The sequence below is a fragment of the Danio rerio genome, chromosome 14 (genome assembly GCF_049306965.1).
Source record: "Danio rerio strain Tuebingen ecotype United States chromosome 14, GRCz12tu, whole genome shotgun sequence".
Classification (NCBI taxonomy): domain Eukaryota; kingdom Metazoa; phylum Chordata; class Actinopteri; order Cypriniformes; family Danionidae; genus Danio; species Danio rerio.
This window is the reverse complement of record NC_133189.1, coordinates 2,015,001-2,042,500: the sequence shown is the minus strand read 5'-3', so window position 1 is coordinate 2,042,500 and position 27,500 is coordinate 2,015,001. Positions and strand designations below refer to the sequence as shown.

Below are 27,500 nucleotides of genomic sequence, written 5' to 3'. Positions count from 1 at the left end.
CTGCTTTTAGCTTGTTATTTTCCAGCCTGACCAGCTAAGACCAGGCTGGAAATGGCCAAAACCCCTTTAAAACCCGGCTGGTCAACCAGCTTAGACCAGCCAACCTGCTTTAAGCTGTTTTTTTTTTCAGCATGGTAGCAACAGCCATGAACAGTCTAGCAACAACAACAGTCTTATAAACATCCTGAACACCAAACAATGCCCTAGTAACAGATATGAACACCCTAGCAACAGTCTAATAAACATCCTGAACACCGAAGCAATGCCCTAGTAACAGCTATGAACACCCTAGCAACAGTCTAATAAACAACCTCAACACCAAACAGTGCTCTAGTAACAGCTATGAACACCCTAGCAACAGTCTAATAAACATCCTGAACACCAAACAATGCCCTAGTAACAGATATGAACACCCTAGCAACAGTCTAATAAACATCCTCAACACCAAACAATGCCCTAGTAACAGCTATGAACACCCTAGCAACAGTCTAATAAACATCCTGAACACCAAACAATGCCCTAGTAACAGATATGAACACCCTAGCAACAGTCTAATAAACATCCTCAACACCAAACAGTGCTCTAGTAACATCTATGAACACCCTAGCAACAGTCTAATAAACATCTTGAACACCGAAGCAATGCTCTAGACCAATACTTGGTTCAACCACTAGGTTCTAAACTCTGAGATCAGTCACTGGGGTGGTACGTTTTCGAAAGGTACAAATTTGTACCTAAAAGGGCCATATTAATACCTCAAAGGTACATATCCCTGCTGAAAAATCCAGCTTAAACCAGCCTAGGATGGTTGGCTGGTTTAAGCTGGTCGACCAGCCTGGTTTTAGAGGGGTTTTAGCCACTTCCAGGCCGGTTTGCAGCTATTTCCAGCCTGGTTTTAGCTGGACAGGCTGAGAGATGACCAGTTAAAACCAGCTTGACCAGCCTAGCTAGGCTGGGAGCCCAGCCAAAACCAGCTATGTCCAGCTTAAACCAGAATGGTCAAGCTGTTTTTAGCTGGTCACTTTCCAGCATGACCAGCTAAGACCAGGTTGGAAATAGCTGGAAACTGGCCTGGAAGTGGCCAAAACCCCTCAAAAACCAGGCTGGTCAACCAGCTTAAACCAGCCAACCATCCTAGGCTGGTTTAAGCTGGATTTTTCAGCAGGGTTAGTATCTAAAAAGTACAAAAGTGTTCCTCTTAAAAATTTTAGGTATTAATACGTACCCTTGAGGTATTAATATGGTCCTTTTAGGTACACATTTGTACCTTTCGAAAAGGTACAAGCCCACCCTGCTGAAAAATCCAGCTTAAACCAGCCTAGGCTGGTTGGCTGGTTTTAACTGGTTAACCAGGCTGGTTTTAGAGGGGTTTTGGCCATTTCCAGGGTGGTTTCCAGCCATTTCCAGCCTGGTCTTAGCTGGTCAGGCTGGAAAGTGACTAGCTAAAAGCAGCTTGACCAGCCTGGTTTAAGCTGGATATAGCTGGTTTTGGCTGGACTCCCAGCTTAGCTAGGCTGGTCAAGCTGGTTTTAGCTGGTCATCTCTCAGCCTGACCAGCTAAGACCAGGCTGGAAATGGCTAGAAACCAGCCTGGAAGTGGCCAAAACCCCTCTAAAACCAGGCTGGTCAACCAGCTAAAACCAGCAAACCAGCCTAGGCTGGTTTAGGCTGTTTTTTTCAGCAGGGCAGTGACAGATCGCTTACCTTCATTTCTGAGAGTGTATATAGTGAACCTTCACGCTAACCGTTAAGCTAATCTAAGGCAACCATACAGTTTAAAATGCTTGTTGGATTGTCAAAATAAGATTTTTCTTTTTTTGTTGGTTTTTTTTTTGCAAACCACGACATACTCAATGTCACTTGACATAAAAATGATAGCAATTTCATGCGGGACGATGAACATCACACACCCTTACCCTCTCATCACTCCAGCGCCACAGCAAGCACTCACAATCTCTTCAGAAAGTATGAAACAATGAGGCCTGGCTGTGATATTTGGGTCTCCCTCAGTGAGGCGGGCCACAGTTACCTGATGCTGTGCTCCTCGGAGACGAATAAAAGGGTGAAGTGATAAAAAGACATGAGAAAAATGATTACACAGCGCTCTGGGACATCAAACACAGAACGGAGAAGGTGAAAATGGAACCCATTCAAACTGTGTGAGCTCCCCAAGGGGACAGTCTGCAGAGAGAGAGAGAGAGAGAGAGAGAGAGAGAGAGACATGCTGTATGTGTGTGTGAGGTCACCAAGATCCTTTAGAGCAGGGGTGGCAAATCCTGTTCCTGGAGAGCCACCTTCCTGCAGATTTCAGTTGCAACCCATATCAAACACACCTGCCTGTAATTATCACGTGGTGTTCAGGTCCTGATTAATTGGTTCAGGTGTGTTTGATATGGGTAGCAACTGAAATCTGCAGGAAGGTGGCTCTCCAGGAACAGGGTTGGCCACCCCTGCTATAGATACTTCAGTCTTTCGCTTGCTGTTGCACAGCATTGTTTTAAGCAGGGGTGGGCAAACTCGATCCTGGAGAGCTGGTGTCCTGCACAGTTTAGCTCCAACATAATCAAACACACCTGCTGATGGAATTCTGGTGATCTTGAAGACACTGATTAGCATGTTCAGGTGTGTTTGATTAGCGTTTATAGCACAGAAATGCTCACAGCGACCAGAGTTCGATTTCCTGCACAAGGTCCATTGCCAATCCTTCCCCTCTCTCTGCTGCCAATGCTTTCCTGTCTGAAATCTCCACTGTCCTACCTCATAATAAAGGTGAAAATGCAATCATATTTATGTGTATGTAGCATTGACTCTCACAGTCCAACAGCCAATGTCATCCAGATTTAAATCGACTACAGCGAAATTGGGCTGCTATGGTCAAATCTGATCCTGCAATCAACAGATGGATATTCTGAAAGCAGCTTTCGCGAGTCAAACTTTCATGGACTGAAGTAAAAGCGGAGTAGATCAGAAAAAAGACAGCCAAGTGTTTTAATGCTTGCACGAGTCTGATCCTGCCGGATTAGGATTAATTAGAGTCAAGTTTAAACAGGGAATGGATTATGAGCATATCCTTGTGATGAAAATATGAAGCTGATTATCTGGATGGACACACACATTAAAGAATAATACGCATTGCAAACTCAGGCAATCCTTTCATCCTACTGTACTATACATCAGCTAGCTCTCTCTCTCTGCATCAGAATGGAGATGGAGTTTTTGCTCCTCATCAGCACAAAGAATGAAAGGAGCAGCTGGAATCACAATGAGCGAGGAAGACTACAAGGCAGAGAAGTGAGACGGATGAAACAGAGCGGAAAGACTGAGATAAAAGAAGTGATGACCCTCTTTACAAACGCTTTGAAATGGTGGAGGTTCTGCCGATATTTTATATTCGGAGACAATTTCAAGCTGAAAAAAATAGGATGACAAAGTGACCAGGGAATGACCCGGGGTTTTATTGGAAAATCTAAAACTATTTATTTGTTATTTTTTAATAATTGCACAAGCTGTAATATGCACACAAAAACAAGTAAAACTTTTTAAAAAATGCATGGAAAAAAGCTAAAAAAAAAAAAAAACATGTTAATATAAAAAGCATATAAATAATTTATTTTAAATAATAATGATGATAATGATGATAAATTATACAAAATGCATGCAACAAATTTTGTAAAAAAAAAAAAAAAAAAAGAAACGAAAAAAAATGAAACCAAAAATGTAAATATAAAAAGTATATAAAGAAAGGAATAAAAAAATTTAATTATGCAAAAAATAAAAATATTAAAGTAATAATTTTTCTTCTTCTTCTTCTTCTTCTTCTTCTTCTTCTTATTATTATTATTAATAATAATAAATTATACAAAAAGCATGCAAATTCTGTAAAAAAGAAAAACAAGTAAAACAAAAAATGTAACTAAATATAAATAAAATGAATAAATTAAAATATAAAATAATAATAACAATAATAATACTAATATAATTATACAAAATAAAGGAAAATAAAAACAAATAAACCAAAAATGTAAATATAAAAAGCATATCAATAAATAATAATAATAATAATAATAATAATAATAATAATAATAATAATAATAATAACAATATACAAAATTGCATGAAACTAATTTTGTAAAAAAAATTAGACTAAAAATATAAATATAAAAAGCATGTAAAATTATTAAATAATTATTAATAATAATAATAATAATAAAAATTATAAAAATTATACAAAAATTATGGTAACAAAATTTTGTAAAAAGAAAAAAGTAAAACCAAAAATGTAACTAAATATAAATAATAAAAATTAATAATAATTTACAAAAATGCATGCAACAAGTTTTGTAAAAAAAGAAAAGAGAAAAAATTAAACCAAAAATGTAAATATAAAAAGCATATACATAAATAAAAATAATTATTAATAATAAAATAAATAAATAAAATCACCCTCATGTTGCGCCACTAAACAGAAAATGACATTTGTAAGAAGAACCTAACTTGACATGCAATCCAAACATTTTGGTCTATTGCATGCATCTATTGCATGCCTTCAGAGAATCTCTATATACTGTAGCAAACAAGTCACGTGGAGCCTCTGTGAGAAACTTCATTTAATGCTTTCATGGCAAATAACACAAACATCAGCAAGAACATTTTCCAATTTCTTCTTCTGCATTAAACAGAAGAAAGTCAAGGCGAGAGAATGATGACTGAATCTTCATACTCTGGATGAAACACTTTTGGAAAAATCACTCCAGTCGTGTTGGAGTCTGGTCTCATCTGGAGATTGACATGGAGATTAATGAAGATCTGATTCTGCCTGCAGTATCATTACCACTGGAGCGGAGCAGATCAAAACCCAGGCAGCAGCTCGTCTGCAATATTCTGACAGGTTATTATTGTTTTCACCTGCAGGCAGTGTCTTGAGACCACAACCAAAACTGCTATACTTTTCCCAGGTTTCTCTTTCTTTGAACCCAGTATACACACACGCGCGCGCGCACGCGCTAAGAAGTGATCAGTTAAACATCAGTGTGATAAATAAACCACAGCAAGCGGTCAGACATCAATATTTAAAGACTTACTGTGGAGATTCGGGCCTTTTTTTTCTTCGCACTAACTCAAGCTGACGGGGAAAACACGATCGGCGCATGCGCAAATCAGTCTGAATGGAAACTAATGTAACCTTTCAGTCAAAAACAGTAATGCTAGCCAAATAATCAGTCACACAATTCATATAATTATCACAAATATAAATCTGAAAATCAGAATAAAACATATATATATATATATATATATATATATATATATATATATATATATATATATATATATATATATATATATATATATATATATAGGCAAGTGTTATAACTACAGTCACATTAATAATGAAGGAATAGCCTAATCTGTCACTATTATACATAATATAAACAAGAAACATTTAAGTAACACAAGCAAATAAAACTTTGAAATTATATCGTTTTTATAACTCAAATATTAAGTTTATTCTACATGCAATTAATTAAGTTCATAATTATTACGTTTATTCTATAGCTATACATTATAAACGTGAAATCAACTGCATTTAAAATCTGATTTTACATAATTTTGCAACCCAATATTGTTGGGTTAACCTTAACGGTCCAATGGATTGGGCTAAAATAACCCAACAGCAGGTCGGTGCCAAAAAGGTATATTTAATTTACAATTATTACGTTTATTCTATCTACAAAAGTGAAATAAACTGTATTTAAAATCAGATTTTACATAGTTTTGCAACCCAATGTGTTGGTTTAACCTTAACGGCCAAATGGATTTGGCTAAAATAACCCAACAGCAGGTCGATGTCAAAACTATATATGAAGTTTATAATTATTACGTGAATTATATATCTACAATAGTGAATCTGATTTTACACATTTTCCCTACCCAATGTGTTGGGTTAACCTTAATGACCCAGTGGACTGGGCTAAAATAACCCAACAGCAGGTCGGTGCCAAAACAATATATTAAGTTAACAATTCTTACGTTTATTAAACCAATTTGCTGGGTTACCCCAAACAATTCAATGTACACTGGGTTAATAACCCAACAGCAGGTCGGTGCCATAAAGTATTCGGTGCCAAAATATTAATATTAGCCCTGTTTTGAGTGAGTATATAGGTTTGCTAGATTTTAAATGACACTTTTGACTTGCCTGTGTAATTGGATGATTGGCTATGAAGCAGTTTACAAATCTACCATTTCCGGATTTCATGAGCAGGGTAAATTCTGTAAATGTGTAATAAAGTGCATTAGACTCACGCGGGGGCTGGAGCGCGGCGGTGCGGGGTCTGGATCAGCTGCTCCCCTGGGCAGAGCGCCTCATCTCCGGCTGTGTGCGCGGAGCTCCGCCGCTGTCCGCGCTGCTGGAGAGATGCGCCGCGACATCGCCCGATCCACTCAAGCGACGCGCGGGGAGACGCGGAGCCCGGACGCGTGTCGGTGCGTGGAGGAGGCGCAGATGCCCGTCGCTGCAGGGGTCTCGGCGGTTGCGGGAGGAAAGTCTGACCGGCCGGAGCGGGAGATGGAGGGGAGGAAGAGGAAAAGGAGGAGGAGGAAGAGGAGACGCGGAGACCCACACCCGCGTCAGAACTCGGTGAGGGAAAGAGCATCATTGAGCTGAGACGCGCAACTTCAGCAACAAGTGGAGAGGAGTTTTAACTCTAAAACACACACACACACACACACACACACACACACACACACACACACACAAACAGACACACGAACATGGTGACACACACACACACACACAATATTTTTACAACATTGTCGATATAACCAGTAACCTTTGTTTTTTTTTATTTCATTTATTCAGCAAATGCATGTGTAATTGTGTAGGAGCTTTAAAGTAAAATGCAAAAAGCTTACATGACACCAAACTGAATCTGACATCTTGAATAGTTCATGGCACTGTTGTTTTGTAAGATGCAGATATTTATTCGTATTAGGATATCTGATTTCACAAGAAAACCACAAATCAAACAACACCTAAACAGTATTAAAGGTTCAGTATGCAAGCGTGACACCCAGTGGTTGAACTAGGTATTGCACCCCTGCATCAAAACAAACGCAAGCGCAGGTTGCCAGATTGACGACCAACAGGTTGATTTAAGTTGTGTTCAATATAAAAGCAACGGCACGTGATGGAATATTCCATAGTGTCCGTATGAGTGTGTATGGGTGTTTCCCAGAGATGGGTTGCAGCTGGAAGGGCATCCGCTGTGTAAAACATATGCTGGATAAGTTGGCGGTTCATTCCGCAGCGGCGACCCCAGATTAATGAATGAACCTGGTGTAAAATCAGCTTTTCACAATAGACACAGCTTCAAAACAGCTCTACAGATAACAGTGCTTGTAAAATAAGACAAAACAAGAAGGCTGTCGTAATAAAAAGCAGCCGGCTTACAGCACGAGGGAAACAACAGACAGGATTAACAAAGAAATGGGATAAAGAATAACAATTAAGCGCCGCTCCGGTGATTAGACAGGCGAACGCAAGAAATCAAACATTCTGAGCACTGCAGAGAAGACGATTAGAGTGTTTGTCATGCTGAACATGTACCTGTGTGTGTGTGTGTGTGTGCGTGTGTGTGTGTGTGTGTGTGTGTGTGTGTGTGTTCACATGTTTTTCGAGTGTTTCGTCCAGGATATCTGATCTCTCCAGGTCTCTTCCTGTGTTTGATTGGGATTTTAGGAACATCGGCAGGAATTAATTGGATAAAAGCACGCACTCACTCACACACACGCACTCAATCAGATGCACACAAACACACACAGATGCAGAAAGCCTGATGCTGACGCTGAGAACACGCAATCACTCGACTTCCTACTGAAATCAGGAGGTGAAATTTCCCTCTCTTCATCCATATCACTGCTCAAATCCACTGCACACTGCTTGCAATCATAACCCGAGCCTCAGGGGAGGAGTCTGTGTCAGGGGGCGGAGTCTGCTGACTGCTGGACACACCCCCTTCTTCCTTAAATGCACATTGCACATGTATGATACTGACGGACAGCTGTGAATGAGATTTCATAGATAGGTGTGTGTGTGTGTGTGTGTGTTTGGTTTTGTGTGAGTGTGTGTGTATGTGAGTGTGGTTTGTGTGTGTGTGAGCTATGTGTGAATGTGTGTGTTTGCGTGTATGTGAGTGTGTGTGTGTGTGTGCTTATGTGTAAGATGTGTGTGTGTGCGTCTGTGTGTAATGGTGTCTAGTTAATATGCGAGTGTGTGTCTGAGTGTGAATGTGTGTGTGTTTGTCAATGTGTGTGTGTTAGATTGTGTGTGTGTGTGTGTGTATGTGTTTTGAGAGTGTGTGCAAGTTTGTGTGTGAGTGAGTGCGTGTGTGTGTGTGTGTGTGGTTGAGTGTGTGTGCATGTTTGAGTGTGTGTGTGTGCTTATATAAAGCTCTAAATAATCTAGCTCCTGTTTATCTAACCAACCTTCTGTCTCGCTACGAACCAACTCGCTCCTTAAGATCTCAAAATTCAGGGCTTCTGGTAGTACCTAGAATAGCAAAATCAAGTAAAGGAGGTCGAGCCTTCTCTTTCATGGCTCCTACACTCTGGAATAGCCTTCCTGGTAATGTCCGAGGCTCAGACACACTCTCCCAGTTCAAAACTAGATTAAAGACCTATCTGTTTAGTAAAGCATACACTCAATGCATCACCTAGCGGGTTCCACACTGGCTTCTGCATCTTGCTTATATACACTATGAACAGCAGCTACGCTAATTATTCTCTTTATTCTCTATTTTCACCTGGGGATACTCATCCCGAGGTCCTCAGATTATGCGGAGTCACTGATTGGATCCAAGACCAGCGACGTGATGATCCCAAGGATTCCATATCCGGGACCAGGCCATATCCTGAGCTGCTGCTGCGCTGATGGTCATGGGGAGTGGAGAACATGAGTCTGATTCCAGCGACGCTCCAGGGACAGACGAGTCTTCATTGAGGCCATCTTCCAGCATAAACCACGGCGAATGAATTTCTGCACAAGACTTTTGGCCAGCGGAGAAATTAAAATGGTCGTGCCCAACTGAGTCTGGTTCTCTCAAGGTTTTTTTTCTTCACTCCCATCAGGTGAAGTTTTTTTTCCCTCTCCGCTGTCGCCACTGCCTCGCATGGTTCAGGATTGGTAGAGCTACGCATCGATGAATTTGCTCTTCAGTGTTTGAACTCTCAGTAATGATTAAATCACACTGAACAGAGCTAAACTGAACTGAACTTAAACACTAAAACCTGAACCACACTGTTCCAGTTACTATGACCATTTATGTGAAGCTGCTTTGACACAATCTACATTGTAAAAGCGCTATACAAATAAAGCTGAATTGAATTGAATTGAATTGAATTATGTGTGTGAGATTGTTTGTTAAATCGTGTGTGTGTGAATGTGTGTTGTTTATATGTAAGTGTGTGTGTTTTGAGTGTGTGTGAATTTGAGTCTGAGTGAGAATGTGTGTGTGTGGGTCTGTGAGTAAGTGCATATATGTAAGTGTGTGTGTTTGTTTGAGTCAGTGATTTGTGTGTGTGTGAGTGGGTAATTTTGAGTGTGTATGTGTGTATGAGATTGTGTTTGTGAATGTGTGCGTGTGTATGTGTGCATGTTTTGAGTCTGATTGATTGAGTATGTGTGAGTGTGTATAAATGTCTGAGATTATGTGTGTGTGTGAGTGTGTGTCCTTTATTCCTATAAAATATAGCATTACCAGTCAATTTTAACCTTGTGGGGACATTTGTAAACTGTAGACTGTCTCCTGTGAGGATTGGGTTTAGGTGAAGATATAGTATGTACAGTAGAAACATCATTATGCAAATGGAAGGCCTCATAAAGATAGCTGTACAAGTGTGTGTGTGTGTGTGTGTGTGTGTGTGTGTGTGTGTGTGTGTGTGTGTGTGTGTGTGTGTGTGTGTGTGTGTGTGTGTGTGTTAAATGTCCTTTTAGGCTAAATGCCATGCTGCTTACTGTTGCCCATCTGCCTTAATTGAATCTTCAGACATCCTTGACCTCTCCCTCTTTCACACACATTTAATGGCATTTTAATATTAAATGTCGGTCTGGAACCATTTAATAAGTTGGTGCACAGTGCAAGATTTGTTTTTTATTTTTGCTGTACACCAAAACACTAAACATGAATAATAATTTATTTATTAACAGAAGTAATGTTTAAATTAGTATCAATGTATGAAATGCTTGTATAATATATATATATATATATATATATATATATATATATATATATATATATATATATATATATATATATATATATATATATCAGCAATATCACACGAGTATACAGTGTGATATGGTTGTATGTTGGCACTGATGGGAGGCGTGCGTTGGCTAGAGGCCACAAGCTGCGTGCCTTAGTGTCCTTAGTGTGATGATATACAGGCGCATCACACTGCTATGATTGTGATATTAGGTTTACACAACAGTTCGATAGCATAATTGTGTGTATAAACAAGAAAATCAAACACGGAGAACTACTTTCTTCCGCCATTCATTCACATCTGCAGCTGACTGTCAGAACAGCAGAAGCCGCTGCTCATTCACTAACGTCACTGTAGAGCTCGTGTTTGAATGATTCTCTAGTGTAATGTCTAGAGTGATGACGAAACAGCTGATTTCACTCACACTTTAAGATTATAAGGCTGAACAGCATGAAATGCCATCAGTCTACAGAGATTTCCCAGTATTTCTCTGCTGCAATCGGGAAATCACAATAATTAACCCTGGAAAACCCAGAGCAAGGCAAACACTAGCAGATTACTATGGTATAGTAATGAGTTTTTCGAGAGGGGTCTGGATGCAGACCTGGTGCAGTGCAATCTGAGCTGCATCCAATGCTTTTTAATGGGCTCACCTAACCCCACCCCTAACCCTACCCATCACAGTGACGTCACTCGCTCCTTTTAGTGCATTGTGTCTGACATTGCATCGCTGAGTGATGCAATCTCAGCTTGCATCATAAAGGCTGCATCCAGATACTTTTGAGTTTTTCCTCCTCTAAGGACTTAGTGCTGACTCTTTCGCCATCTTGTGGCGCAACGTCAACCGTCCTTGCTCTGCGCAGTATGACAGGCTGATGACCACGACGTGCTGAATCTCTGAAATGATAAATATTTAAAATAGGCACTGTTTTATATATATATATATATATATATATATATATATATATATATATATATATATATATATATATATATATATATATACATACATATATATATATATATATATATATATATATATATATATATATATATATATATATATATATATATATATATATTATTAAGGGTGTCACGATCCTCCAAATCCTCGATTCGATTACATTTTCGAATTTAAAGGCACGATTAGATTCGATTTTCGATTATGAATAATTAATTAATTAATGACCAATTAATTATTTGTAGCCTACCGTTTAAACTACCTGACCTGCATGGTCTTTGTTTTACCCATAAACAAATCATACAGTAAATGAATAAAGGCAAGACACACACATAATCACCACCTGTCAATCACTTTTTCTGCGGGACTCGTGAATAGGCAGTGATCTGTGTCGTTATAATGGCGTCGGGAAAAAAGACGCACAACCAACAGGAACCAGCCAACAGTATCTCTGAGGTGTTCGCTAAAATGACTAAGTACAAGTGAGTGAAAGATTGAAGCAGTCCTCTGACTGCCTGGACCTGCTGTCTCGAGCGCATGGCTGTGTGTGCGTCTGTGTCTGTGTGGTCACGTGATGTGCATTTTCAGAGGTAGAGAGGAAGGAGGGCTGCTCAGAAATGCTACACGCCACTGTGGATGTCAAATCGTTGTCGTTCTAAAATGCCATTTAAAAACAAAGACAGTGTAAACAGGGCCTGAGTGTGTACTTTTCGCCAGCGGATTTGCAACGGGGGCGGGCGGAGGATCGCGATGCCGGTGTTGTCTATCGGACGAACCGTACATAATACGTACATAGCAGAGCTTGCAAAATTGTGTTTTTTTGTCGACAACATGAATGTTGTCAACATAACTCACTGGAAATCCAAAATGCTTCCACACCGGCGACTTCATTGAAAGAGGAGAGGGTTTAAGCTCTGTCGACGGGTCTCCTGCATCTGCAGTTTAACAAGCACTTCAACAAGCCTGTTTTTTTCCCGCTTGGCAAGCCAAGCTGACGTGACATGGGGGCGTGGCAGCATTGACGATTCAATTTTTTGATTCGATAATCGAAATTGAGCTTAAATTTCGATCGATTTCGATTTTGACACCCCTATTATATATATATATATATATATATATATATATATATACATATATATATATATATATATATGCACATACATACAGTTAAAGTCAAAATTATTAGCCTTATACACATTATATATAAACATACATACATGCAGTGCAGTAAAAGTTCAGTATAGGTCAGTGGACTGATCTCCAATCAGTAACACATCACCTCAGTATACAATTGTTAACCCAGCACTTTCAGCCTTCGTAACAGTCTATTAAAGAGGATTTCCAGCAGAAACAGTGTGTTTGTGTGTGTTTGTGTGTGTGTGTGTGTGTGTGTGATGAACAGGGCTCACAGGTTCAGCGCTGGACTCAAACAGCCTGAGGTGTTTTCACTGAGACGTTTCACTTAAATATACAGCCTTTACTGTTCAATACTTTAGAAAAAGGGAAAAAAAGGAGTGTTTTATTGAGAGAAAGCAGCGTGAGAGCTTCATATGTGCAGATCGTGTCTCATTATTCACACACAGGTCTGCAGCAGCTCTTCTCACATGCATTATGTATAATGACTTGCTCTTTTCTGGACGACTCGATTTGCTCCGAGGCCCCTACAAAGTGTCCTCCCGATCACTTCAAATTTATTCAGAAAAAAATGATGTGTTCAGGGATTCCCAAGCACCAGGTCTCGACCAGGCCTAACGGGGACTTTGAAGTTACAGTGGAAAAAAGCTTGTTTGTTATGGAGAGCTGCTACAGAGACGTGATGTGATGATTCACTAAATTAATAAATGTTAAATATAGTCTATAAATTTAGACTGTTTTACCAAATAACTCAATGGTATGCGGCTGCTATGAAGATGCAATATTACAATTCATGTAAATTAGGTGAAATATAACCTGCAACTTTTTTAGACTTTTTTTTTTTTTTTTTATAAAAATGACACAGACTTCTTTCAAAATTTAATAAGATGATGTATAAGAGGCTTCATTTTGAAGAAAAAAATTCTCAGCTTGTATTTATATTTAGACAAAAACTTTAGTCAGAATTTGTCAAAATATACATACACACTAGACAGACAGACGGATGGATGGATGGATGGATGGATGGGTAGACAGACAGACAGATAGATAGATACAGTAGATAGACGGATGGACAGATGGACGGACAGCCGGCCAGCCAGACAGCCAGACAGACAGATAGATAGATAGATAGATAGATAGATAGATAGATAGATAGATAGATAGATAGATAGATAGATAGATAGATAGATAGATAGATAGATAGATAGATAGATAGATAGATAGATAGATAGATAAATAGACATATGGATAGATACAGTAGACGGACGGACGGACGGACGGACGGACAGACAGACCAACCGACCGACCATCCGACCGTCCGTCCGTCCGATGTGCCTGCTGGGCACTCGAGCTCCCACACACTGTTAAGTTACATTCAAGTAGTCCTATTATAACATAAAATAAAATATTTCTGACCATTTTCTTTATAATTTGAGTTACAGTATCGCAATACTACTTGTTATCATAACGTGATGTTATCGTGGTATAGTATTGTAGGATTAATTAATGGTATTGCGACAACTCTAGTACATATAGCGATAGTGACTGAGCAGCCGTGAATGCACCAGTATACTGTATGAGCAGCATGGCAGTGTGTTGAGTGAACAGAAGTGTCTGTCTGTTCTGATAAACAGGCCTGCGAGGAACAAACGACCCATGACTTCATTCTGTCTTTTGTGCGATTTACTGGACCGCACGCCGCCGGGAGCTCACATGCAAATGAACGAGACAGAAGCCCAATCCTCTGAGATTACAAGAGGGAACGCCATTCAGACAGCACTTTAAAAGCATTACAGACACGCCACCAATGCAAAACACGGACACCAAATTCAGCGTCGCATGTAACCTTCATGGAGAATTCAATCGCACACTCTGCAACAGTCGTATTCGGGAAATAAATAAATACACTAGAAACATCAGTGTGGCTTTGTGATTAGATTTTAAATTTAAAGCTAGAAAGAATTAAATATGTCAAAGAAGAATCCATTCAAAAATCGACCATTGCTTGCCTGACCACGAAAAAAGCGAGTGCAGACAAATGTGCAATAGTAAAGAGTGTGTGAAGCGTTGTGTGTGCGTGCGAGAGAGGAACAGTCAGAGGTTGTGTGTTTGCTGACTGCAGGAGTGTGTATAATTACAGGTCTCTGACAGCGCTTTATTACAGTGTGAATGAGAGCGTCTTCCTCCTCGCTGCTTTAAAACATCTCTCTTCTCTCTCAGCAGGACTTCATTAAGCTTTAAATCTTGTTTAACACACATTAATTATTCATCCACCAATTTACAGTGGGTGGACTTAATATTCATGCAACTGTGATTCAGGAATGTGTGTGTGAAAAGGAGAGAATGAGTGATACTATTCATTTAATTAAGAAAATGAGGGGTTTTGCTTGGAAATTGAACAGATTTTGAGAAGTGTGCCTTTTATATGCATATTTGTAGAAGTTTCACGATAATAAACCATTAGAAATTTTATTTTTACTGCTTTGTCAAACTCATTCATTCATTTTCTTGTCGGCTTAGTCCCTTTATCAATCCGGGGTCACCACAGCGGAGTGAACCGCCAACTCATCCAGCAAGTTTTCACGCAGCGGATGCCCTTCCAGCCGCAACACATCCCTGAGAAACATCCACACACACATTCACACACACACACTCATACACTACAGACAATTTAGCCAACCCAATTCACCTGTACCGCATGTCTTTGGACTGTGGGGGAAACCAGAGCACCCCGAAGAAACCCACGCGAATGCAAGGAGAACATGCAAACTCCACACAGAAACGCCAACTGAGCCGAGGCTCAAACCAGCGACCTACTTGCTGTGAGGCGACAGCACTACCTACTGCGCCACTGCCTCGCCGCTTTGTCAAACTACTTATTTAAAATGTCCTGAATCAACACAATTCTTGAGTTTTTTTGGGACAACTTAAATGTTTCATGTTCAATACACTTAATTTTGTAAACACAATTAAGTTAACGTAAATGGTTTGCGTTGGGACAACATGAAGCAATTGTGTGGAACCCGGCATTTTTCTTTACAGTGAATGAAACGATAACAAATTCAGACCGGCTTGGATTGGCCAATCGGGAGGACCGTGAGAATTCCCGGTGGGCCGGTCCGTTTATTGGCCGCGAGGCACACTGCACTCTCAGCAGTCACACTTTTTTCATTTATTATTTTATATATACTCTTTTTGTTCATTATTTTGCCGCAGCTTCGCTCTTTTTATATATTTTCTCGCAGCCCCGTGAGCAAAATTGACCGAATCTGCAAAAAAATACAAATTAATAATAAAAATATTCATTCATTCATTTTCTTGTCGGCTTAGTCCCTTTATTAATCCGGGGTCGCCACAGCGGAATGAACCACCAACTTATGCAGCAAGTTTTTACGCAGTGGATGCCCTTCCAGCCACAACCCATCTCTGGGAACCATCCACACACACATTCACACACACACTCATACACTACGGATAATTTAGCCTACCCAATTCACCTGTACCGCATGTCTTTGGACTGTGGGGGAAACCAGAGCACCCGGAGGAAACCCACGCGAACGCAGGGAGAACTTGCAAACTCCACGCAAAAAGGCCAACTCAAACCAGCGACCCAGCGACCTTCTTGCTATGAGGCGACAGCACTACTGTGCCACTGCTTCGCCCTAATAATAATAAAAATAATAATAATTTTTAATTTATAAACAATTAATCTTAGAAGATGTTGATAAAATTAAGATTTTTTTTTATTATCTTTAATATACAACTATAATATGGCTGAACTGTTTTAACGCATTGACTAACATTTACTATTGAGATTTTATTGTGAAGATTGGTTGTTCTCTATCTAAGTAACCTTTTTGCAGCTTAGGTCAATATCGTGATAATGCAAACAAGAAACAGTAATGTGCGCTCATATAAGAATCTCAAAGGCAGGTGCATTTACTTGACCATTCTGGGGCAGTGCTTACTTCATTTTCTAAAGTAAAGTCAACAAAACACGTTTTACAGAGCACTTACCTTAAAACAAAAAATAAATCCAATTCATTCATTTATTAATTTTCTTGTCGGCTTAGTCCCTTTATTAATCCGAGGTCGCCACAGCGGAATGAACCGCCAACTTATCCAGCAAGTTTTTACACAGCGGATGCCCTTCCAGCCGCAGCCCATCTCTGGGAAACATCCACACACACGCAGTGAGGTGACAGCACAACCTACTGTGCCACTGCTTCGCATTTTATCCAATGATTCATATTTTTATGTCTGACTATTGTTCAGACTGTACACCGCCTCCATCTCTCTCTCTCTCTTTATCTGTATTATAATCACAGAGCATGACCATTCGAGAGAGAAGTGACATCTCCAACCGTGTCATTTATTAATTATTTCCACTACACGACAGCAGCAGAATCCTCCCCTCGTCATTAATTAGGAGGAAAGCTCTCCTGATGGTGGTCTGAAAGCGTGGGCTGTATGCTGGCCTTATTTTAATTTTGTTGTCATGCATGAATCGGCCGCGTCTCATTAGCCGACTGGCCTTATTAAAACATCACAGGTTTCCAAGGCAACAAAAACAGGAAGAGGAGGCATCCGGCAGACAAAAGATGAAGGCCTGAAATGACCTCTGAGTGTTTCTCTGCTTTTGTCTTTTTGCATACAATGAAAGGTTATAACAGCACAATCGATGTGTTTTGCGTGCATGAAGTCAAAGGTTAAGGTGTTTTCTAATCTAATGCGACAATCTGGCTGTCAGTCAAGCAAGGTCAATGCTTACCTGCTGACCAAGTCTCATTTATGACTTTAAGGGGAACCTATTATGCCCTTTTTTCTCAAGATGCAAAGTCTCTGTTGTCCCTAGAATGTCTGTGTGTAAAGTTTTAGCTTCTTATAACCCATAAATAATGCTTTATAACTCTTTGAAGCTGCCCCTTTAAGGCTTTGATCCTAATTATGCCGTTTTGAATGACTGTCACTTTAAATGCAAATTAGATTGTGCTCTTTTTCAAAACAGGGCGGAGCTACAAATGCTTATAGTGGCTACTTCTCACTCAGCACTGTTTATGCTAATGAAGGAGAGATGATCATTAGTGGGCGGGGCTTTCCCCCTCTGATGACACGTACAAAGGGAGAATGTCAATCAAAGTGTTTCTGCAGCCTGGTTTCACCAAGTCTGATATTAAAAAATAGTATGAATACATTTTTACTATTAAAAGCTGCATATATTCGCAGACTTTTACCACTGGGTTAAAAACCCCTAATAATTAATTATTTATTTTTTTGCATAATAGATTTAACAAGAACACTAAAATCAAATAGTGAAATAACATTAAATTGAGTTCATTTCACAGGTTTTGTATGTTGTAAATTAATTTATATGCAAATTGCACCTTGTAGATCTAAATCGTATTGTTTTAGGGCTATCTTAAAGGACTAATTCACTCAAAATCTGTTGTAAATTACTTTCCCTTGTACGCTGGTATGATGTTGCAATGTCCCAAGACCTTCTTTCGTCTTCCGTATACAAATGAAGATATTTTAGATGAAATCCTGGAGCTCTCTCATCCTTCATAGACAGCAAGGATTCGAATACATTTAATGTGACGTCTTTAATGTGATTTAACTGTAATTATATGAAGCTCCAAGAACACTTTTCTGGACCAAAAAAAAAAAAAAGAAAAAGTAAAAATGAATTTGTTTGCCAGAAAATCAGAAGATCCCTATCAGGTCAGGAAATGTTTTTACTATGAGCAGTATGCCGGTGGTTTTGTGTTTTATTTGTGTGTGTGTTTGCAGATATTTCTTCAGACTATTTTCTGAATTATGGTGGTGTTTAGGAAATGTATAGGGAAAGCTCTGGCCTCAGAGATTTGAGCTTTTCTTTAGGCAAAAAAAAAAAAAAATTAAATAAATAAATAAATTAATTAATTAATTAAATAATGAATGAAAAAAAAAGAAATAAATAAATAAATTAATTAATTAAATTTATTTATGAATGAATAAATAAATAAATTTATTTATAAATAAATAAATAATAAATAAATAAATAAATAAATAAATGTAATTAATTAATTAATTAATTAATTCATTCATTCATTCATTAAATACATACATAAATAAATAAATAAATAAATAAATAAATAAATAAATAAATAAATGAATGAATGAATGAATGAATGAATGAATGAATGAATAAATAAATTTATTAATTAATTAATTATTCAAAGACAATAACAGTTGGGCCAGGACTGTAGGAACTGAGTGTTTTTGAGAGACATCCATGTGCCACTTGCTGTTGTAGTACACAATAAAATTAGGTTCCACAAACTTGAAACAAATGAGTTAGTTTGCTTAAATGATAAGTTTATAATAAGTTTAGACACAAATGGCATGACTAATCTGAATACACAGGTGAAGTCTGTATATAAGTTCAATTATTAGCCCTCATGTATACTTTCCCCGCAATTTCTGTTTAACGTAAAGCTGAGTGTAGCTCCTCCCCTTTATAAAAAAAAACAGCCAATTGCTTGTTGTGGTTGAGCTCAGGTTCATCCAAAGAAAAGCAAATGAGAAGCGTCTTGAAGGGGAGGGGCTTGTCAGATACTAAAGAGCATTTGATTGGATATGATTTAATGTGAAATCATTGATCCATTTAGGCAGAAGTGACAAACTTTACATGTTTATTTTCGTTTTATTTCTTTAAACGCAAATTTTGTCACTGTTTTGGGGCACATTACCTTATAGATATCCTAAAAACTAACAATACTAACATCTAAAAACGTTATTTTGATTTCATGGGACCTTTAAAATAGTTTTTAAAGCAATTAATTACTGCTTTTATTCTAGCTGAAATAAAACAAATAAGACTTTCTCCAGAAGAAAAAATATTATAGGAAATACTATGAAAAGTTCCTGAAGCTGTTCAACATTATTTGGGAAATATCTGAAAAAGAGAAGAAAAACCAAGGAAGGGCGAATAATTCTGACTTCAGCTGGACGTGTTAGTGAAGATATTCCTCTCAGAGCAGCAGGTACATGCCTGTTAAAGCAATATTTACACACACACTTCATCATACAGCTGTCAGTGTCCCTTGTGTTTCAGGTCAGGTGGCTTTACTTCACTCATTGTCTGCTGTAGTTCCTAAAGCTGAAATGTGTTGACCTGCAGGTCGAAGTTCGGGTCTTTCAATCTCAGGTAGATTGTGAAGCCTGGTGAACTGTGAGGAAAGATCAGAGGTCAAACTGACAGAAACCTTGAGCACCTCACAGATGGAGAGAAAACCTGGAGGAAGCTCTCTCTGGGGGTCCATTGTGGTGATCACAAGCATTTAAAGCAATATATAGATATATATAAATCGATCGATGCACAGCTCCACAAGTCCAAAGCAAGCAAACCAGTGGCGAGAAACAAACTTCCTCAATTGACGAAAGTGAAGGAAAAAAAAACATGAGAGAAACCAGGCTCAGTTGACCATGATCATTTCTTCTCAGGCTAAACTTCTTGTGCAAAGCTGCAGTCTAGGCGCCGGAGGCTGAAAGATGCTGGACGTCCATCAAGGAGAACTGCAAGTGTGAGTAGGTCACCAGCAATGGATCAGGCGAGCCCACAGGATCTGATGCTCTCCGATTTCTCCATGACCACCATAGCATCAGCTCAGGATGCGACCTGGTCCAAGATTATAGAGACCTTGGCATAATTTCTTCACAAGTCTTGGATCGCATCAAGGATGCTGCATAATCTCTTGAGGTCTCGGGATAAGGGCATATGCAAGACCCGTTTACAACAAAAGTGAATAAATCTAATGTAAACAAACTTTTCAGCTGTGGATTACCCCGTATCAACCCAAGACGGGTTACTCACTGAAGCTAAGCAGGGCTGAGCCTGGTCAGTACATGGATGGGAGACCGCATGGGAAAACTTGGTTGGTGTTGGAAGTGGTGTTAGTGAGGCCAGCAGGGGGTGCTCAACCTGCAGTCTGTGTGAGTCCTGACTTTCTGTGGTCATTAAAAATCCCATGGCACTTCTTGTAAAGACTAGGGGTGCAACTGGGGTGTCCTGGCCAAAGTCCTTTGATCGGCCCCTATGATCATGGCCTCCCAATCATTCCTATCCACCGAACTGGTTCTATCACTGTCTCTCCACTCCACCTATAGCTGGTGTGTGGTGAGCGCACTGTCCTTATGGCTGCCGTCGCATCACCCAAGATTTCATTTGTGCCAGAGTGACGAGTAAAAACTACAATACAGTGTGTATCATGTCTACACATCATCTCTCATTGGCCAGATGTTGTTGAACATATTTCCTAAACTGCTTTTTGATTGGTCAGAATTCACGTGCGGGAAAATGCCAGTGAACTCCCGCAGGTAAACAAAACCGGCAGACACAAAATGTCGCTTTTTATTATGGAGGGACGACTGCGCTTGCTGATTGTATGCCTGCTTTAGACAAACTATACGTTTGGTGAATGAAGCGCGGTCGCGGCTGGAAAACAGTGTTTAATGCATCACTCATCACTTCAGGAGGAGGCGTGAATTAATTTAGCTAAACTGCGACATGCTCATCTTGCGGAAATATTACCAACGATCCATCAGGTAATGTTTTCCCCTCTCTCTCTCTCTCTGTTGGTAAAGCGCTGTCAACAAATATTTTTCCTCCATATCCCATAATGCACAGCGCATCGGCCTACGGCAGCTGAATTAGTCCAAAAGGCGCAGTACTTTTTGCGGTTGGACCTGTTTTAGTACGGATCATATTCTCACCACAAATGAACCGCTCCAGATCTATTCGTTTGAAAACGTACCGAGACCACCTCTTCAAGCAGGTCTCTGTACGCTTATTTGGTCCGCTTTTGGTGCGCACTCGAGTACGATTGCTGCATTCACACCTGCCCAAACGAACCGCACCAAAAGGGGAAACGAACTCTAGTGCGATTCAATCAGGGCCGGCGCTTCCATAGAGGCGACCTACGCGGCCGCCTAGGGCGGCAGAATAGAGAGGGCGGCGTCCCCGAAACTACCCTCGCCACCCGCGCCCTCATCCGCGTCTAGGGTGACAGAATAGAGAGAGCGGCGTCCCCGAAACTATTCTCACCACCCGCGCCCACAATTATATCCGCGTCTAGGGTGGCAGAATATAGAGAGCGGTGTCCCCGAAACTACCCTTGCCACCCGCGCCTCAGTTATATCCGCGTCTAGCGTGGCAGAATAAAGAGGGCGGCGTCCCCGAAACTACCCTCGCCACCCGCGCCCACAATTATATCCGCGTCTAGGGTGGCAGAATAGAGAGGGCGGTGTCCCTGAAACTACCCTTGCCACCCGCGCCTCAGTTATATCCGCGTCTAGCGTGGCAGAATAAAAAGGGGGTGGCGTCCCCTAAACTACCCTCGCCACCCGCGCCTCAGTTATTTCCGTGTCTAGGGCGGCAGAATAGAGAGGGCGGCGTCCCCTAAACTACCCTTGCCACCCGCGCTTTAGTTATAGCCGCGTCTAGGGCGGCAGAATAGACCCCCCGGTTTCACTTTAGGTTTGAGGGTGGCGTGACCGTCCTTTGCCTAGAGCGGCAGTTCAGCTTGCTCCGGCCCTGGATTCAATCGAACTAAATAAGGCAGGTGTGAAAGCACCCTGATTTAGTCCATACAAAATGTGATGCATATATAAAAAACATGCATATACTGCTTTAAATCACCTCCATCTGTAATCATAAATATTCCACACATCATGTTTATCTACTGATTGTGCTCATTGCTCATCTACTTAAGCTCCACAACAACAGCATCTTTAGTGGTTTTATTAGTGATTTGCAGTAAAAAGTCCGCTGTATGATCATTCCTGGACATCTTTTATCTCCAAAAATATTATAAGTGCAAAGTTCTGCACCACAAGATTGTATATTAATTATTGAATACACTGTATATGTGTCATTAAACGTTGGTTCCAGAGGTGGAATTCCCATCACGTGCCTCATGCGCCATTGAGATGTAAATGCAAACTGCTCATTTTCTGCAGGTATTAAACACCCTCTTGCTGGAAACACAGGCTAAGTCTAATAGACTGAAGACTCTCAGCTTGCCTTTGATATTGTAGCTGATTATGAGCAAAAATTCAAGCAAAAATTCAAGCAGTCGACTCGAGATGTAAATTGAGAACATTTGCCTGGTGAGAGTTCCTGCTGCCGTAAAACATCTGAAGGTGCTGCGGGACTCTGTTCAGCAAATAAATCTCCACCAGCATTAAATGAGAACCATTTCCATATGTAAGCCTTGCTGCCTGAAACAAGTCAAGCGAACGTGGGTCAAACTAATACATATTCATAAGTGCATTCATTCAGACCGGAAAGAGAGAGGGTGATCAATTAGTCAGTGTGTGTCTAATGTGTGTATTGATCCTCAACATGCTTCTGCGAATCAACAACACTGATTCATTTACATGGAACTCACAAACACAGATTTCTGTGAAACTCCTGGATGTTTCCTCAGTCTGTTACGAATTAAAAGGAGAAGCCAAATCACATCTAGAAACTAGAAGATCACAAACTCTTTTGGACCTACAGCAGTATGCTGCACCACAACAACCACCCAGAAACAACAACAAAAACAACAATTATATGGAGATCAACTGTTTTGCAAAGCGTAACACTCAGAGACTATTTAGTAACACTATAGAAACCATCAAAACCAGTCAGAAATCATAATTTAAAAGACTATGCATAGCAACACCCTGGCAACCGCCCACAACACTTGTGCATCAATATTATCTGACAACCAAATAACAATACTCTGGGGTTCCACCTACAACACTCTTGGATTAACATCCTGAACACCTTAGCAACATGCTAGAAAATTCACTAACAACACCCTTGGCACAACACCACAGTAACACCCTGGCAACTACACAACACTCTTGGATTCATGTTCTGAACAGCTTAGCAACCACCCACAACAATCTTCAATTAACATTCTGAACACCTTAGCAACACCCTGGCAACCACCCACAACACTCTTGGACTAACAATCTGAACACATTGGCAACACCCTGGCAACCACACACAACATTCTTGGAATAACATTCTGAACACCTAAGCAACACCCTGAAAACCACCCACAACAATCTTGGGTTAAGATTCTGAACAACTTAGCAACACCCTGGCAACCACTCACAACACTGTTGGATTACCATTATGAACACCTTAGCAACATCCTGGCAACCACCCACAACAATCGTGGGTTAACATTCTGAACCCCTTAGCAACACCCTGGCAACCCCCCACAACACTGTTGGATTAACATTCTGAACCCCTTAGCAACACCCTGGCAACCACCCACAACACTCTTCGATTAACATTCTGAACACATTAGCAACATCCTGGCAACCACCCACAACAATCGTGGGTTAACATTCTGAACCCCTTAGCAACACCCTGGCAACCACCCACATCACTAGTGGATTAACATTCTGAACCCCTTAGCAACACCCTAGCAACCACCCACAACACTCTTCAGTTAACATTCTGAACACATTAGCAACACCCTGGCAACCACCCACAAAACTCTTCAATTAACATTCTGAACACATGAGCAACACCCTGGCAACCACCCACAACACTCTTGGACTAACAATCTGCACACATTGGCAACACCCTGGCAACCACGCACAACATTCTTGGAATAACATTCTGAACACCTAAGCAACACCCTGGCAACCACTCACAACACTGTTGGATTACCATTATAAACACCTTAGCAACATCCTGGCAACCCCCCACAACAATCGTGGGTTAACATTCTGAACCCCTTAGCAACACCCTGGCAAACCCCCACAACACTGTTGGATTAACATTCTGAACACCTTAGCAACACCCTGGCAACCACCCACAACACTCTTCGATTAACATTCTGAACACATTAGCAACACCCTGGCAACCACGCGCAACAATCTTGGATTAGCATTCTGAAAACCTTAGCAACACCCTGACAACCACCCACACCACTCTTGGATTAGCATTCTGAACACATTGGCAACATTCTTAGATTAGATTAACAGATAACACCTTAGCAATGCATAACAACTCCCTAAAACCCAGCCACAATTACCTCAAAATTATTGTGCAAATATTCGTAACACAATGACAACCACTCTCGGTACACTTGAATAAACATCCTGCAAACTTTAGCAACACCGTAGGTCAGTGGCGGATTAGTGCAATGTGGGCGATCACCCAGGGAGGAATCTTGCTAGGGGCGGCATGGAGAACACCCTCCAACACCCCCCTCGCTCTTCACTTTCATCAGCATCTTCGAAAATTACCAAAATACCTTATTAATTTATTTTAAATTCCAAAGCAAACAAACATTTATGTTACTGTTAAAAGGGTCCGTTCAATAAAACAAGCATATGCATTAATATTTTATGACAGCGGTGCAGCATTTTACAATAAGTGTGGACAATGTGTACTATTTGACAAGTAACTTAAACCAAAAAAAATAGATAGTATGCAGTATTTAGACAGACAGTAGAGCTCATTACTCTGAGTCTGCACGCATGCTTTATCTGAGAGCAAAAGAAAAATTAAAAGTCTTTGTGCGGTTCCTACACATTCATCATTGGTTTGTAATTACCCGTCTAATTCCTGGAGGGAAGAAGCCGAGAATCTATTAGTGCATAAAGAGCTCCAGAAATTTAAAGCAGACTGAGACGAAGCTTACGAGAGCCACTTCATCTTCAGATAATACCATATGATGATGGAGAAACTGCGCAGACGTCTGCGCTGACCCTCTGAAACCAGAAACACTTTTATCACGCAACACGGGCGGTCCTCTGGATGTTTTTCTGCATTATGATTCATATATGCACAAGCCAGAATGCAGATGAGCGTTTAAATGTCTCCTGCTTTCATTGACTAGAGCGAGTGGCAGCAAAAGGCTAGAAAAGGAAAAGCTTGTTTGTTTCATGTGTTTGCTCAAAATCATGTGTTTGTTTTCACGATTGAGTGGTTAATAGGATGTTGGTAAGGTACGATAGACAGGCAGACAGACAGACAGACAGACAGATAGATAGAGACAGACAGATAGAATAGTAGCCAGGTTGCTAAGGTATTATGGATGATTGAGTGGTTGCTAGTGTGTTGGTAAGAGATGATGGATAGAGACATCCAGATAAAAAAGTTGCTAAGGCATTATGGATGATTGAGGGGTTGCTAGGGTGTTGCTATGACAGACAAACAGATAAATAGCTAGAATAGTTGCTAGGGTGTTGCTAAGGTATGATGGATGATTTAGTGGTTGCTAGGGTGTTGATAAGGAATGATGGATAGACAGATAGACATATAGATGAATAGATATGTTTCTATAATGTTGCTAAGGTAAGATGGATGATTGTGTGGTTGCTAGGGTGTTCCTATAAGGATAGATAGATAGATAGATAGATAGATAGATAGATAGATAGATAGATAGAGATAGATAGATAGATAGATAGATAGATAGATAGATAGATAGATAGATAGATAGATAGATAGATAGATATATAGATAGATAGATAGAATATTAGCTAGGTTGCTAAGGTATGACGGATGATTGAGTGGTTGCTAAGGTGTTGCTATGACAGACAAACAGATAAATAGCTAGAAGGGTTGCTAGGGTGTTGCTAAGGTATGATGGGTGATTTAGTGGTTGCTAGGGTGTTGATAAGGAATGATGGATAGACAGACAGACAGACAGAGATAAACAGATGTGTTTCTATGATGTTGCTAAGGTAAGATGGATGATTGTGTGGTTGCTAGGGTGTTCCTAAGGATAGATAGATAGATAGATAGATAGATAGATAGATAGATAGATAGATAGATAGATAGATAGACAGATAGATAGATAGATAGATAGATAGATAGATAGATAGATAGATAGATAGATAGATAGATAGATAGATAGATAGATAGATAGACAGATAGATAGACAGATAGATAGATAGACAGAATAGTTTCTAGGTTATTGCTAAGGTAAAGTAGGTGATTGAGTGGTTGCTAGGGTGTTGCTATTACAGACAAACAGATAGACAGACAGATAAATAGCAAGAAGGGTTGCTAGGGATGCAAAGAAATATGGATAAGAGAGTGGTTGCTAGGGTGTTGATAAGGGATGATGGATAGGAAAGACAGACATATAAATATATAGGTTTCTAGGGTGTTGCTAAGATATTTGTATAATTGAGAGCTTGCTAGGGTGTTGTTAAGGTATGATAGATGGATTGATGGACAGACAGATAGATAGGGTGTTATGATGGATGATTGAGTGGTTGCTAGGGTGTAGCTATGACAGACAAACAGATAAATAGCTAGAATGGTTGCTAGGGTGTTGATAAGGTATGATGTATGATTGAGTGGTTGCTAGGGTGTTGATAAGGGATGATGGATAGACAGACAGACAGATCAGTTGCTGGGTTGTTGCTAAGGTATGATGGATGATTGAGTGGTTGCTAGGGTGTTTATAAGGGATGATGGATAGACAGACAGACATTTCAATAGATGGGTTTCTAGGATGTTGCTAAGATATGATGTATAATTAAGTGGTTGCTAGGGTGTTGTTAAGGTATGATAGATGGATTGATGGACAGACAGATAGATAGGGTATTATGATGGATGATTGAGTGGTTGCTAGGGTGTAGCTATGACAGACAAACAGATAAATAGCTAGAATGGTTGCTAGGGTGTTGATAAGGTATGATGTATGATTGAGTGGTTGCTAGGGTGTTGATAAGGGATGATGGATAGACAGACAGACAGATCAGTTGCTGGGTTGTTGCTAAGGTATGATGGATGATTGAGTGGTTGCTAGGGTGTTTATAAGGGATGATGGATAGACAGACAGACATTTCAATAGATGGGTTTCTAGGATGTTGCTAAGATATGATGTATAATTAAGTGGTTGCTAGGGTGTTGTTAAGGTATGATAGATGGATTGATGGACAGACAGATAGATATGGTGTTATGATGGATGATTGAGTGGTTGCTAGGGTGTAGCTATGACAGACAAACAGATAAATAGCTAGAATGGTTGCTAGGGTGTTGATAAGGTATGATGTATGATTGAGTGGTTGCTAGGGTGTTGATAAGGGATGATGGATAGACAGACAGACAGATCAGTTGCTGGGTTGTTGCTAA

The 27,500-nt window shown here is 40.0% G+C and overlaps 1 protein-coding gene across 5 annotated transcripts in view; it reads right to left on the bottom strand.

Moving 5' to 3' along the window:
• Positions 1-27,500, bottom strand: part of trpc7b (transient receptor potential cation channel, subfamily C, member 7b) — a 102,566-nt gene that overhangs the window by 68,428 nt on the left and 6,638 nt on the right. For 2 of the 5 annotated variants that reach the window (XM_073921132.1, XM_073921134.1), the window contains one exon: positions 6,304-6,704. In XM_073921132.1, the coding sequence (XP_073777233.1) occupies positions 6,304-6,656 (353 nt within the window). In that variant the 5' untranslated portion in view covers positions 6,657-6,704. Of the gene's footprint in view, positions 1-1,916; positions 2,316-5,081; positions 5,159-6,303; positions 6,729-27,500 lie in introns of those variants that run through there. The other 3 variants (XM_073921133.1, XM_073921135.1, XM_073921136.1) reach the window with 3 other exon arrangements.